This window comes from Macrobrachium nipponense, chromosome 8 (genome assembly GCF_015104395.2).
Source record: "Macrobrachium nipponense isolate FS-2020 chromosome 8, ASM1510439v2, whole genome shotgun sequence".
Taxonomy (NCBI): Eukaryota; Metazoa; Arthropoda; class Malacostraca; order Decapoda; family Palaemonidae; genus Macrobrachium; species Macrobrachium nipponense.
In genome coordinates, this window is record NC_087203.1 from 41,307,528 (window position 1) to 41,321,557 (window position 14,030).

A 14,030-nucleotide genomic window follows, 5' to 3' on the forward strand; every position below is an offset into this window, starting at 1 on the left:
GGTAGGAGCACGCTCCTGATCCTTAGAATGCGCCTGATGTTTAGTAGGAGTATTGATTCCGGTAGGCGCTTCCGGCTCACAAGCGCTCTACTCGTAACAGGATCCTCCTCTTCAGCTAACTCTTGGCGCTTGATTGAAGATCTTGAATGTTGTACTGGCTCTTTGCGCCTACTCGGAGCCTGGCTCCTGGTTGGCGCCCTACTCTTGACAGGAGTAACTTCCTTTCTTTCTTCTCTCCTGTCTAACGCATTGCTCCCCCCAGAGATGGCCGCTTGTGCGACAACTCCCCTGAAGGGTGCGTCGCGCCCGACAGGAGATCGGTATTTAGATCTTTTAATAGGAAGCCTATCATCCTTCTTACGAGTAGGCTCCTTATAAAGAGTTCCTACTAACGAGGCTAATTGCTCTTGCATATTCATTAATACTCTCCTGGTTGAGGAGTCTTTCGAATCAGGAGAGGGAGATCTGGAAGGCGCTCTAGGATCCCTTCCAGACCCAGAGTCTGAATGTATTCTCGCCTTTTTTATTACCGAAGGCGCTCCTTCTTCAGAGAAGCGCTCGGGACTCGAATTGAGTTCATGCTCTTTCATACTCCTCTTCAGCGGACGGGAAAGTTTCGACTCCTTCCATCCTCTTCTCGGAGAAGGCGAACTAGACGAAGAAAAGCACTCTCGAAGGACGCTTTTCCTATAGCGGTCCTTGGCATTATTTGATATACTCGATTCTGCCGAAGGGACGCCTGATCGTTGGGGATTCTCCACAACCCCCGTACGGCTTTCGACATTCCTTCTCCTCCGGGCCAGGGAGCTTGGAAGAGGTCTAGGCCTGGGAGCGTCGCAGAGACGACCAGACGCCCCCTCCACTACACTGGGGCACTAACATCACTAGCGAAACCACATTCACTTTCCTTACCTTCCAATGCTGCGACTTTTTCTTGCATTTTCTGAAGGGAAGCTCTAAGTTCTGCTATTTCCGAAGCAGAACTAGAGGGATTAGCAATTTGTGAACGGGCTGAAACAGAATTGGCATGATTATCAGCGGAAGAAGCTACAGAACTAGATAGTAAATCATGAGAAGTAGACATTCTGCGGGTTTTATAAGCCGCCTTCCTCACTCTATCTCTCTCTAACTTCTTCAAGTAAGAAGTTAGATTCTTCCACTCTTGTGCACTCAATTTCAATTTCACACTCGTCACACGTATTCTCAATCGAGCATTCAGCCATTCTACACCCACTACAAGAAGTGTGAGGATCTACCGAAGCTTTCGGAATCCTCACCTTACAGCCCTCATTCACACACTCTGAAACTAACACTAGAGTCAGACATATTCACGAATTCCAAAACCAAGTCCAAAAAACAGTCCACGATAGCGAATGCCAAACAACGATCCAAGTACGTCACCAAATATCAGCGAGAGATGATCAAAAGCTTGCGAAAAACGAATTCTAGTCAGGAGGAAGTAACAACAATGTTGATACCGCCGGCGACAGAGAGAATCTGATTAGAAAACGGGTAATAGTTCCTAGTCCTGCCACCCAGAGCAGGGCGTAGATCACCTGACCTACCTGTAGCGAGTGCGCGAAATTTGAAATTCTGTCGGGAACGACGGAATCTATAGCTATGTATATATCTGACAGGTAAGTTGAATGTATGAAAATCATTTTTGTACATGAACTTTCCTGTCAGACATATACTTAGCTGATTGACACCCTTGGTGGAGGGTACAAGACAGAAAATAACAAACGAAAAGGTAAACAACACCTGTTGTAGGATAAAAATAATACCTTGGTTCTTACCTGTTTAGGCTGAAGACTTCATAGATACTGTCTATTAGTCTGCATAGCCATAAGAGCTACAGCGAGGGCGTGACCTACAGCTGAAAAGACTCTTTGGGTCTACTAACGGGACTTGATATCCGCTTACTTATAGAATCCAAGTCGGATCATGTCAATGGGGGTTCGCCCTCTTCTATGACAGAACCTGTCCACTACCAACGCAGGGAGCTTCAAACCAAATCCGATCACCTAACCAAACTAAAGTTATTAGTATTACGAAACGAAAAAAAGATGCCTACCTGCATCATTTTTCATACAACCATATGAACTCAATTAACACAAAAAACAAGGGAAAAAACTACTAAGGATATGTTCCAGCTCCCTGCCCCAGCACCGAATCCGCCGATACGTACGGGCCTAACGCGAAGCACTCGTCATACGTAATACTGACGTCTTTTAGGTAGTGGTTGGCGAATACTGAATTACATCTCCAGAATGTAGTTTTCATCAGATTCTGAAGAGACATATTCTTCTTAAAGGCCAAGGAAGTGGCAATTGCTCTCACTTCATGAGCCTTGACTTTTAGGAGCTTGAAATGTTCTTCATTACAAGATCTATGTGCTTCTTTCACAACACTTCTAATGAAGAAAGACAGCGCATTTTTCGACAATGGTCTGCTGGGGTCCTTTACAGAGCACATAGTCTGTCCTCAATGCCCTTAAGGGTTTTCTTCATCTGAAGGTAGTATTTTAACTCCTAACAGGGCAAAGAGTTCTTTCAGGTTCTTCCCCTACTAGGGCAGATAAACCACGAACCTCAAGTTCCTTGGCCACGGATTTGAGGGGTTCTCATTTTTTGCTAAAAACGAAGGAAGGAAGGAACAAACCACGGAATCTCCTTTGAAACCTACCCTTCCTTCTAGGGCATGAAGCTCACTAACCCTTTTAGCTGATGCTAAGCCATGAGAAAGAGAGCTTCCTCGTGAGATCTTTGAAGGAGGCTAAATGTGGTGGTTCAAACCTAGCGGACCTCAGGAAACAAAGAACCACATCCAGATTCCAACTTGGAACTTCCTTCAAAGTTTTCTTGGAAGATTCAAAAGATCTTAATAGATCATGAAGATCTTTGTTATTCGAAGATCTAAATTCCTATGTCTGAACACCGCAGCCAGCATGCTTCGGTATCCTTTGATAGTAGATACTGCCAAACCGCATTTTTTCTCTGAGGAAAACTAGGAAATCTGCTATCTGAGTCACAGACGGTGGAAGAGGAAAACTTCTGGTTCCTGCACCAACGGCGAAAGACGTCCCACTTCGACTGGTAGACTTTAAGGGTCGAAGGTCTTCTAGCTGAGGCGATAGCCTTAGCAGCTTTTGTCGAAAACCCCTTCGCTCTGACAAGACTTTTGACAGTCGAAAGCCAGTCAGATTGAGAGCGGGGAGGTTTCTGTGATACCTGTCGAAGTGGGGTTGTTTGAGCAAATCTTGTCTTTGTGGAAGTGCTCTTGGAAAGTCCACCAACCATTCCAGTACCTCTGTGAACCAATCTTGGGCGGGCCAGAACGGAGCTACTAGCGTCATTCTTGTCCTCTCCGAGATAGCAAATTTCTTGAGGGTTTGTCCCAGTACTTTGAAGGGGGGAAAGGCGTAGACGTCTAGCCCTGTCCAATCTAGGAGAAACGCATCCACTGATACTGCTCCTGGGTCTGAGATCGGGGAGCAGTAAAGTTCGATTCTTGCGTTCTTTGCTGTTGCAAAGAGATCGATGTGAGGTCTGCCCCATCTTCTCCACAGGTCTTGGCATACCTCTGAGTGGAGGGTCCACTCGGAAGGCAGGAGTTGATTCTTCCTGCTCAGGAGATCGGCCCTGACGTTCCTTTCTCCCTGTACGAATCTGGTGAGAAGACTGATCTTCCTTGTTTGAGACCACAGCAGAAGATCCCTTGCTGTTTCGTACAGGGAGAAGGAGTGCGTCCCCCCCTGTTTTTTGATGTACACCAAGGCTGTTGTGTTGTCCGAATTGACCTGCACTACTGCATTTCGGACGTGGGGTTCGAAGGCTTTCAATGCCATCCAGACTGCCATCAACTCTTTCTTGTTGATGTGCCAGGACACCTGATCCCCCTTCCAGGAGCCTGACACTTCTCTTGTCCCGAGCGTCGCTCCCCAACCTGCCTCCGATGCGTCGGAAAACAACACATGGCTGGGGTTCGGCATGTAAAGAGACATTCCTTCCACAAATCGAAGTGGGTTGTTCCACCACCGAAGGTCTCTCTTGATTTCCCTTGAGATCTTGAAGGAGAACTCCAGATCTAGGAGAGCGCCTCCAGTTCTGGTATAGGAAGAACTGTAGAGGCCTGAGATGCAACCTTCCTAGAGAAACGAATTGCTCCAGCGAGGGAGAGTGTCCCCCAGCCCCAGCAACTCATCCACTCCCTCGCTGTGCATGCATCTTTCTCTAGGAAGGTCGTTATTTTCTCGTAGTCAACGAGTTATCCTCTCTGGCACGGAAAGCCGAAAAGCCAGAGAAGCTATCGAATCCCCAGATATATCTCTTGACTGGGGATTAATTGAGACTTCTGGAAGTTCACCAGAAGTCCCAGAGAACTTGCCAATGTAAGGGTCTTTTGAAGGTCCTCCAGACATCTTTCTTGAGACTCTGCTCTGATTAGCCAGTCGTCGAGATAAAGCGACACCCTCACTCCCTCCAAATGTAGCCACTGCGCCACGTTTTTCATTAACCCCGTGAAAACTTGGGGTGCAGTTGATAGGCCGAAGCACAAGGCCTTGAATTGGAAGATGTTTCCTCCCATCATGAATCGTAGATACTTCCGTGAAGAAGGATGGATCGGCACATGAAAGTAAGCGTCCTGAAGGTCTAGAGACACCATCCAGTCCCCTGGACGAAGAGCCGCTAACACTGAGGAAGTTGTCTCCATGGGCGAATTCTTCCTCTTTTCCACAAAGACGTTCAGGGCGCTTACATCCAACACCGGTCTCCATCCTCCTGAGTTCTTCGAACTAGGAATAGTCTGTTGTAAAAGCCCGCAGAGCGGGGATCTTTCACTAGTTCTATAGCCTCCTTCTCTAGCATGAGATCTACTGCTAGAGAAAGGGCTTGATTCATGATGGGGTCCTTGTACTGCTACCAACTCCCTCGGAGTTGTCGTCAATGGTGGTCTTGACGAGAAGGGAATGAGGTATCCTTTGCTGACAATCGATAGGGAACCAATTAGTCTGCCCTTTGTGGGCCCAGACGTTGGCAAATTTCAGTAGTCTGGCACCCACTGATGTCTGGAGTCCTTGATCGCTATTTCTTCCCTCTGACTGACTTAGAGAAGGTTTTACCTCTCTTAAAAGGTCTAGTCCCTCTGGTTGCAGAACCTCTGACAGCGGGTCCTCCTCGAAAGGTCTCCTGTCTCAGAGGAGTCTCTTTCTTGGCCTTGGGTTGGAAGACAGAGCGAGGTTTCCTGGCCGCCTGGGCTAACATGTCCTGAGTAGCCTTAGCTGAAAGGGCACTCGAGACATCTTGAATAATTTTCTTGGGGAACAGAAGAGGAGAGAGTTGAGCATACATAAGCGAGGCCCTTTGCGCATGTGACACTGCCTTCGTGAGAAACGAACAGTAGACCGACCGTTTCTTAATCACTCCAGCTCCAAACAGTGAGGAGACTTCACTCGATCCGTCTCTCACTGCTTTATCCATGCAAGTGAGGACACAGTTAAGATCTTCTGGAGACAGAGCATCTTGGGGTCCTGGGTCTTATTAGCCAGAACACCTAAAGACCAATCCAGGAAGTTGAAAACTTCCAGGACTCGGAACATTCCCTTCAGTAGGTGGTCAAGTTCGTTCATTCCCCACGTAGTCTTGGCGGACAAGAGGGCGGAACGACGAGCAGAATCCACCAATGAAGAGAAGTCCGAGTCCGCAGACGAAGGGAGAGCGAGGCCTAAAGGTTCTCCCGATTCGTACCAGAATCCCAATCTGCCAGTCAGTTTAGACGGGAGGGAAAGAAAAAACCGTCTTCCCTTTCTCTTCCTTAGAAAGGAGCCATTCCCCAAAACCTCTCAGCGCCTTCTTCATGGAAACAGTAGGTTTTTCATCCTTACACAAGACGAAACCTTCGACGTCTTCGAAGTGGAGAATAACGAAAGAGGAGAAGGGGGAGCACAGGAGAAAGGATATCTCCAAACTCTTGCAGGAGTAACTCTGTCAGCCTCTTATAGGAGGAAACAGAGGAGTCTTTTGGTCCTTCTTCTTCTGAGGGGTCCTGTTCTTCTTGAGCTGAAGAGCCCTCATGATCCTTAGAGGCGCGACTATTCTTAAAAGAGTCTCTAGAGGAAGTAAGACGTATACGTCTTGGAGACAATGCTTCAGGAAAGTGTCTACTTGCAACATCCTTCTTGTCTGGAGGAGAGCGTTTCCCAGATTCTTGGAGCCTAACAGGAGTAAGGCGGCAGTCATGCGCAGAGCGCCTGTTAGAAGAACTTCTATCAGGCTCTTGGCGCCTATCCAAAGGAGAGCGGCTACCAGGCGGACTACAGGCGCCTGCCATACGAGAAGCGCCTACCAGGCTCTTGGCGCCTGAACCGAGGCGAGAGGATCTCTGGCGACGAGCGCCTACTAGGTGAGCGCCTACAAGGGGAGAAGCGCCTGCTAGGCTCTCTGCGCCTGACTCGAGGCGAGTGAAAGTCGGGAGAAGAGCGCCTGCCAGGCGAAACGCGCCTAACAAGCTCTTGACGCCTGTCCAGCGAAGGGCGCCTGTCCGATTTAGGGCGCTTTGTCAACCTGGAGAGTGGAGGCGAGACGAGGAGCGCTACGAGGCGAGTAGCGCCTACTAGGCTCTTGGCGCCTGTCAAGGGGAGCGATCCTGTCTCGAGAAGAGCGTCTGTAGGGTGAAGATCTCCTACGCGCAGTTTGCTCCTTGTCCGAAGGAGAAACCTGTCTGTCAGGCGAATGTCGCTTAGACGCAGATGTGATCTTGTCCGAAGCAGAAAGCCTCCTGCGAGAATCCGAACGCACAGGTGAGCGCGCCGCTTCCGTCGAATAGCGAGAGTCAGGAGAGGGGAGCCTGGACTTCTTTACAGGAAGCGAGACGTCCTTCCTACGACGAGAAGACACGCAAAGAGAGCCAGCCAGAGCCGAAATCTGCGCCTGAAGGTTAGCCAACACCCTTGCAGGAGAATTCACAAACTCGTGAACAGGTGACGAGGCTCGATCTCCGCTCGGGGAACGTAACTCCTGAGATCTTTACGCTTCTTCGCTTCCACCTCAGGCTCTTCCGAAAAAACTTCAGGGCTGGAAGGGCGGGCGCAGGGAGCGTTCCAGGCTCTCTTCGAAGGGCGCGAGGCTTCCGAAGAGCTCCATCCTCGTTTAGGAGAAGGCGAAGGCGAAGACGAGAAGCATTGGCGCAAAACTTCTCTCTTGGAGGCGATCCAATGGGTAGAAGCACCTGGGAACGATCAACAGGAGCTACCGAGGGGACGCCTGACCGTTGGGGATGCTCCCTAACCTTCCTGCGGCTTTCGACTTTCCTCCTCCACTGGGACTGGGAGTCTGGAAGAGGTCTAGGCCTGAAAGCATTAGGGAGCCGATCAGACGCACCCTCCACTGCACTGGGGTTCACTGCACAAATCACTATTGGAATCACTCTTACCTTCTAATTGTTTGATTTTCCTCTCCATACTGCGAATGGTGGCTTTCATGGAGGCCACTTCCGAAGGCGCATCTTCGGCTTCGGTGCAGGAGCAGGAGCTGAAACTGACAAGGAGCTACTTCTAAAATAGGATTATCTACATCCAACTCGCTAATACGAGATCTACTACTGCTCCTGGAAGAAGCTTTCCTAACTTTATCCTTTTCAAGCTTCCTCAAGTAGGAAGACAAAGACTTCCATTCATCTCATTTCAGCTTTTCACATTCATTACAAGGGTTAGGTTGCAGGTGGCAATTTTCCCATCCTCTACTTCAAACATACCGTGTGAGGGTCTACCGCAGCTTTCGGTAGCCTCACCTTACACTCAGTCATACAACAAACTCTAAACATAGCAGTTTTTCTTAGTATCAACATCAGACATCATGAATCCAAGAAAAATCCAAAGAAAAGTCCAATAACTGTCCACAAATCGCGAATGCCAGGCCAACAGATCGGTGGGTACTTCACCAAAAGTCCGTAGAAACAATCCAGGGCGAAAACGAGAAAAGAATCCAACTGTCAAGAGGTACCGACAACAGGTGTGGTCGCCACCGACGACAGAAAAAATCTGGCAAGAAAGGTATGTTGGTTCTTACAACCCGCTTCCCAGCGGCGGGTAAGGTAGATCACCTGACCTACCTGTCGCGTTAGCCGCGAGTTTTGAATTCTGTCGTGACGTCAGAGACGTAAGCTAGTATATGTCTGACAGGAAAGTTCATGTACAAAAATGCAATGTTAGAAAATATATGCTCTATGTTTCTGACACTTATATATGAGCTCTCAATCTAGACCTAACATAGAAACAGCACAGGATGTTTCACTATTCATCTACTACCTCCCTAATTTCACTAAGATTAATGAAAAGGGAGGGTCGTTTTTTGCAAAACTGGACCTTTTCTTCTATAAATGTCTTTGCATAAACAGGTATATAAAAGATGAAATACTGGAAAATTTTATTTTAGTTATATTAAAAAGAAAAATTGGGTATGCAGTCTATGCCTTTCTACCCAATTAGATGTTATTCCAAGTAGTGACTTTGGTTAACAGAATTTACTTATAATGTTGAAAATTTGCAATGAAATTCAAGAGTATTTCTTCAGTTTTACTGACTGATTCATTTATTATGTTAATAACAACATACATATTACTTTATTTGTTATGTAATATACTTTGACTTAAAATTATTTATTACTTTGTAATTGCAGCTCAATGAAAAGGATAGTTACAGAAAATATAACTTCCATTAATTTGGTGAGGTCAAATGACCCGCCAACTCCCCCTTGGTACGGGCCTGAAAGGGCTATTCACCCAACAATGAATCTTCCAATGACAGGGTAAATAAGGCTTATAGTGTGCGACATTCCAAAATAAGCCTGATATAGCTTTTCAATTTAAGTGGAATATTAATGCTATATTATCATGTGCTTTTCAATCTTCATGAATAACAACACAGATTAAGTATTTAGTATAACTAAACAAACTACTGGTATATACTAACTCACTGAGTGCCATGCTCTCCATCATTGAGGGGGGACCCTTGAGGGTATAGGCTATCTGAAAGTATTGCTTATGTAGCCTATTATTCAATTTAAGGATTACACAATCCTTCAACAATAAATATATATATACTATTGTTAAAATAATACTTTCCTGTATAGTGTGTTGATGTGTATTGCTGTTTTCCTGGCTTGTCACAATCAAACACAGTAATTAATCTATGCATAGCAGGAAAGTAATACAGTCAGTCTCCGGGTTATGATGGGGGTTCCGTTCCTGGCAGGGCGTTGTAAGCCAAAAAATTGTTTGTTTGTATGGTATTTTTACGTTGCATGGAACCAGCGGTTATTCAGCAACGGGACCAATGGCTTTACGCGACTTCCGAACCACGTCGAGTGTGAACTTCTATCACCTTAACCCGAATCATTGTAATTAAAAATGGGAATAAATACCAACGGAGCTGTAAGTATGGGTAAACAGCTGCTGTAAAGTAGGTTAATAGAGCCATGACGCAAGCGCCTTAAGTCTGGAACAACTTAACCCGAACCTGATGTAACCCGGGGACTGCCAGTACAGTGATAATTGTCTAATTGCCGTATTCCTTTCACAGTTATGGGAGGTGGGGGCCTGGATTACAGAGAACAGTGTGTAGAATTCTTAGATACTAGTTACTGAGGAAATGCTTATTTGTTCCAAAAAACATCACTTTAAAATGTAAAAACTTGCAAAAAAAAAAAGTAAGTCGCGGAGCTCCATCTTTCACCGAGTAAGCTACAGACTGATGTCTGTATCTGCACACGCATGCAAGGATAAAAAAAATAACTCAAACAAGTGATGAATGTAATACGTACAGGGTAAACCCTTTTTACTTCCCGATTTCTCCATAATCCCTTCTTGCACATTGAATATGAAAAATTTTCTCGCAAGGCTATTTTGGTCTTCGTCATAATGGCAGTAGCTTCTACAAGTGTTCCTGTGGAAAACTTACCTGAAAACTCAAAACATTTTCAATGTAAAAGGTGTGTCATAACGTATGGTGATTTTTTTTTTTTATGGTTTGTAAGTAGTTCGACCTTGACCCGACCACGGTGACACTCAAAAAACATGTGACGTCGCTGTACAAATGGAACAGCCAGGGCCCTGTAACTCCTGTGGCAGGGCGCACACAGCGCAAAAATTCTCGCTTGCCAGAACAAACGTGCTTGCCAAGAATGTTTCAAAATACAGATAAGGCGTGATGTGTTGTTATGCCACGCCGAAACTGAAATCAGGAATGTGCAAAATATAAGTTAAAATTTTTTTTTAAAGTTTTTGTCTCCTCCATCCAAACCCATGGTTCCCACCTGTGGTCCTCCAAGATTGTTGGTGGTTATAAGGGTTTTCCTCACTTATTTAAGTTACTGGAGCATGGATAGAGTTTTATTTTAGCATTTTAAGCTGTTTAACACACGGAAACTGGTGCGTCCCTTTCATATAGAATTACCCGGTTTTCCATCCGTCCCCAGAGACAAAGAAATAATGCCCATTGGGGGTGGGGGGAGGTAGGATGAAACCTCATTATAAACCATCTTAGGGGTACCCACTATAACCCTGCCAAGTTTCATGTCTGTAGGACCAGCCGTTTGGTTGTGATTAAATAACAGACGGAGGGACAGACATAACGTCCACTATAGTAAGATGTACCATTTTCCACATTGATCATCCAGAAAATTATATTAAATACTATACATTAACGTGGATGTCTCCTTTACATTTATCATAGGGTAAATGACTGAACAGCAACATAGCGTCCTCCTCCCACAAAAGTACTTGAATTTGCTGCCATGAGCATCAGTCAAGAGTTGTGTCCTATCCAGGCAGCACACTGAGATCTCTGCGCTCATCTCGAAGTTAAGTGTTTCCTCCTAAATCACGAAATAATGGCATACCTAATTCAAGAGCTTTTTTGGATAGTGGCCGCGTCCCGAGAGATTTGACCGGTATGTTCCTGCTCGGTCATTTACCCTACCTAGTAATAGGTAATATCAGAAGCAGCAAGTGTCTTAAATCTAGCCTAACCTAACCTAACTTACAATAATAAGATATGACTGTCCCTGATTGTATTTGGTACGCTGACATTACAAAACCTGTCCACATATACCTACTACTAGCTAAGACTTGGACCTAGGTTGGGGAGTTTTAAATTCAAGGTATCAAACGGTTAACATGAAGATGTAACCCACAATTGCAGTCTATGTCTAGACATCTTTTCTGACACTTAGGCCTCGCTAAACACTAACCTATCATAGGCCTACATTACAGTGGTCTTCTTCAACCATGAATGCAAGTGTGCTTCAATGAAATATTATGTAGTAATGAAATATATGTAGTAACTACTATAATTAGCATAACATGCGTGTAATAGCCTACTGGTCTTTTAGATTTTTCCACAGGTAAAAATATGGTAGTCCTCTAAAACCTCGAAATTTCTTTAGACCCAAGTAAAAATTTCCAGGCAATTCGGAAATCGAAAACAGACGAAAAAAATGCTTTAAACCAGTTGTGATTAGGATTGGCCCAAGCATGAAAATAGCCTGAACCCTAATAGGACTGGTACTGAAATTAAGACGAAATCTGGCTCACCTGAGGCCTAATTAGCACTCCCGAGCAGAGAGGGGAAAAAACCACAATTAATAAAGAGCGATTTGGGCCAAAGGGGAGGTATCTAGGGCCCTATAGGGTATGACCTAAGACCCACGAAGGGGTCAACAACGGGGGGCAGGGGGGCAGGAGGGTTGACCTGACACGCGGATCCCTGCCATTATTACGTCACTCATTCATCCCAATCAGCTGTTTCTTGTTTACACTCGCCTTTCCTTCACTTCAAAATGAGGAAAAGGCCCGAGTGGGAGCGAAAAGTCCCTTTCACGCACTAACCTCCAACGACAACTCACGCTCTCTATGATTTAGGGTCATCCATCTCCTAGGCGGTGCCCTCAGGGACGCCTGTGGCACTCTCCAGCTACTGGCGGAGGCCTGAGAGAAGCGGGTGGCACAAAATCCTGCTGTTGGTTTCCGACGTTTGTGGCACAAGACCGAAAACGGTGTGAGCTTGTTTTGGATGGACAGTTTCTTCCGCTGTGCCAACATGTACCCAGTGGGTCAACGCATGCCATACGACGAGATTTTTTCTTGGCGATCTCTTCAATCCATTTACCTGTTTTCTTTAAAGTCACCTTTGGTAAATGTAATATTCCTTTGGATATTTTATGAGATTCTACTCGGAACTACTTGCAGGGGTGAAAGCAGGTCCTCGAGGTAAAAAAGCAGTCGTGCGGTTCCCTTTGGTCAAAGCGGGACCTTTAAATGGAAATTAAAATGATGTTATTAGATATGTATGAGATTTTTTATGTATTCTCAGATGTGTAAGTAATAATTCCATGCATGTTAAAATATAAAATATTGCTATCACTAATCGAAAATGGCTAAAAACAGATATTCCTCAGAGCTGAACACGGTCATTGCCAGGGATGTCATGGAGGACGGGCTAGCTCAAGTACTACACCAAAATTGTGTTAGGCGGAATTATGTAAAAATTACGGGAGTAAGAAATTTTAAAGTAATGAAATATTTTGAATTCTGTAGAATTAATTTTTCGTAGAAGAGGAATTTTCTTTATTTTTATTATTTACCCCGAAGGTAAATTCTGGAACTTACCTGGATAGAAACATAATAAACGATACTTGATATAAATTAACACAAAATCGAAAATATAAAGCAACAAAGAACTATTTTCAATTATAACTGATCATTTGCCGAAATATTTTAAAACCCAAATAACGTAAATATCTGAGAAAAGTTTGGTAGTTGAGCTGCTCGAGTGAATGGTTGTGGCTCTTGTTCTTCATTTCATGTTATTCTGGTGGAAGAGTCGAAGGCAGGTGTTCGTGCATTTGTCTTCTGTGTTACTTGCATGTGTGTCTTCTAACTGGGCATTACATTCTACACGTCTTCATAACTGTTTTTGAAGCTATAAGTAAGTAACTTATGAAACCCGTATGTAACTTTTGTGTTTTTAACGTTAGTTTTAGATAAAAATACGTGTAAGTTGTCAAATACTACGTTTAGTTTAGAAAATGAGTATTAATAATACCAGGAGCATAGTAGGTGTTTAGTACCTGCAATTTTCTTATCAGTAAGTGTGTTGTATTTTTTGATTTATCAATGTCCCCATCCCACGAATAGTAATCGATGTTAAGAGCATAAGAATTATTTTGCCTCAAGAGTACTCTTTTTACACGTATTTTGTATTGAAATATAACGCTCAGGTAAAGTACAGATGTCGTGGAAATCTTTTTACACGAGAGTAAATTCCAGCCACTCATACATGATTATTTTTATCAGTTAGGAAGTTTATGTCGGGCGTTAGCTTTTGCAAACAGTTTCGAGTGCTTCTAAATCACGTTAATATTAAGTCTGTATAAACCTTTGGATAGTAAAACCAAAGGAATATGAGAAATGGCGGATTATTTTCTGGGAGTGTTTAAGCAGCAACTGTGAATACCACTCTACTGCCGCTCAACCTTTGTCAGCGTCATCTAGTTTTAATTTTGAACCCCCCTTTATATAAAGGTAATTTGTGTATGAACGTTGTTTACCATTGAACAGTGTGTACTTCAGGTAGACTTTTTCCTCATATTTCGACTATGAAATTATACTTGGCACTATCAACTCTGCTTGCAAGTTCAAGATAGATCTGATGTATTTACAAATGTAGTCTAATGTGTTCTAACGCGTGCCTTAAAGATGGATGTATTGGCACTGGCGGAAGACGACTTCGACTAGCGTTGGAAATCTTTCCGTACAATGATGAGAGACTTCCATCTTTCGATACTGAAGTCCGAGCGTGTAATTGAATGAGAATATTGAAGTTGAATGATTTCGCGTCTCGTTTTGGGTCCATCTCGTAGCTCGGATTGTTTACAACAGGGAAACAATCGCAAACGCCTCTCTCTCTCTCCCTCTCTTTCTCTTTTCAACATCTTTACGCTCAGCCGCGGCTTCTCTGTACGAGTGCTATTTTG

General features: G+C 44.6%; 1 protein-coding gene across 2 annotated transcripts in view; it reads right to left on the reverse strand.

Annotated features, from left to right (window-relative positions):
* LOC135222712 (uncharacterized) overlaps positions 1–12,221 on the reverse strand; it is a 135,521-nt gene extending 123,300 nt beyond the window's left edge. Inside the window, exon 1 of one of the 2 annotated variants that reach the window (XM_064260909.1) lies at positions 11,884–12,221. In XM_064260909.1, coding sequence (XP_064116979.1) covers positions 11,884–12,096 — 213 coding nt within the window. In that variant the 5' untranslated portion in view covers positions 12,097–12,221. The remainder of the gene's footprint in view (positions 1–11,883) is intronic. The other variant, XM_064260910.1, reaches the window with a different exon arrangement.
* Between the last annotated feature and the right edge of the window lie 1,809 nt (positions 12,222–14,030).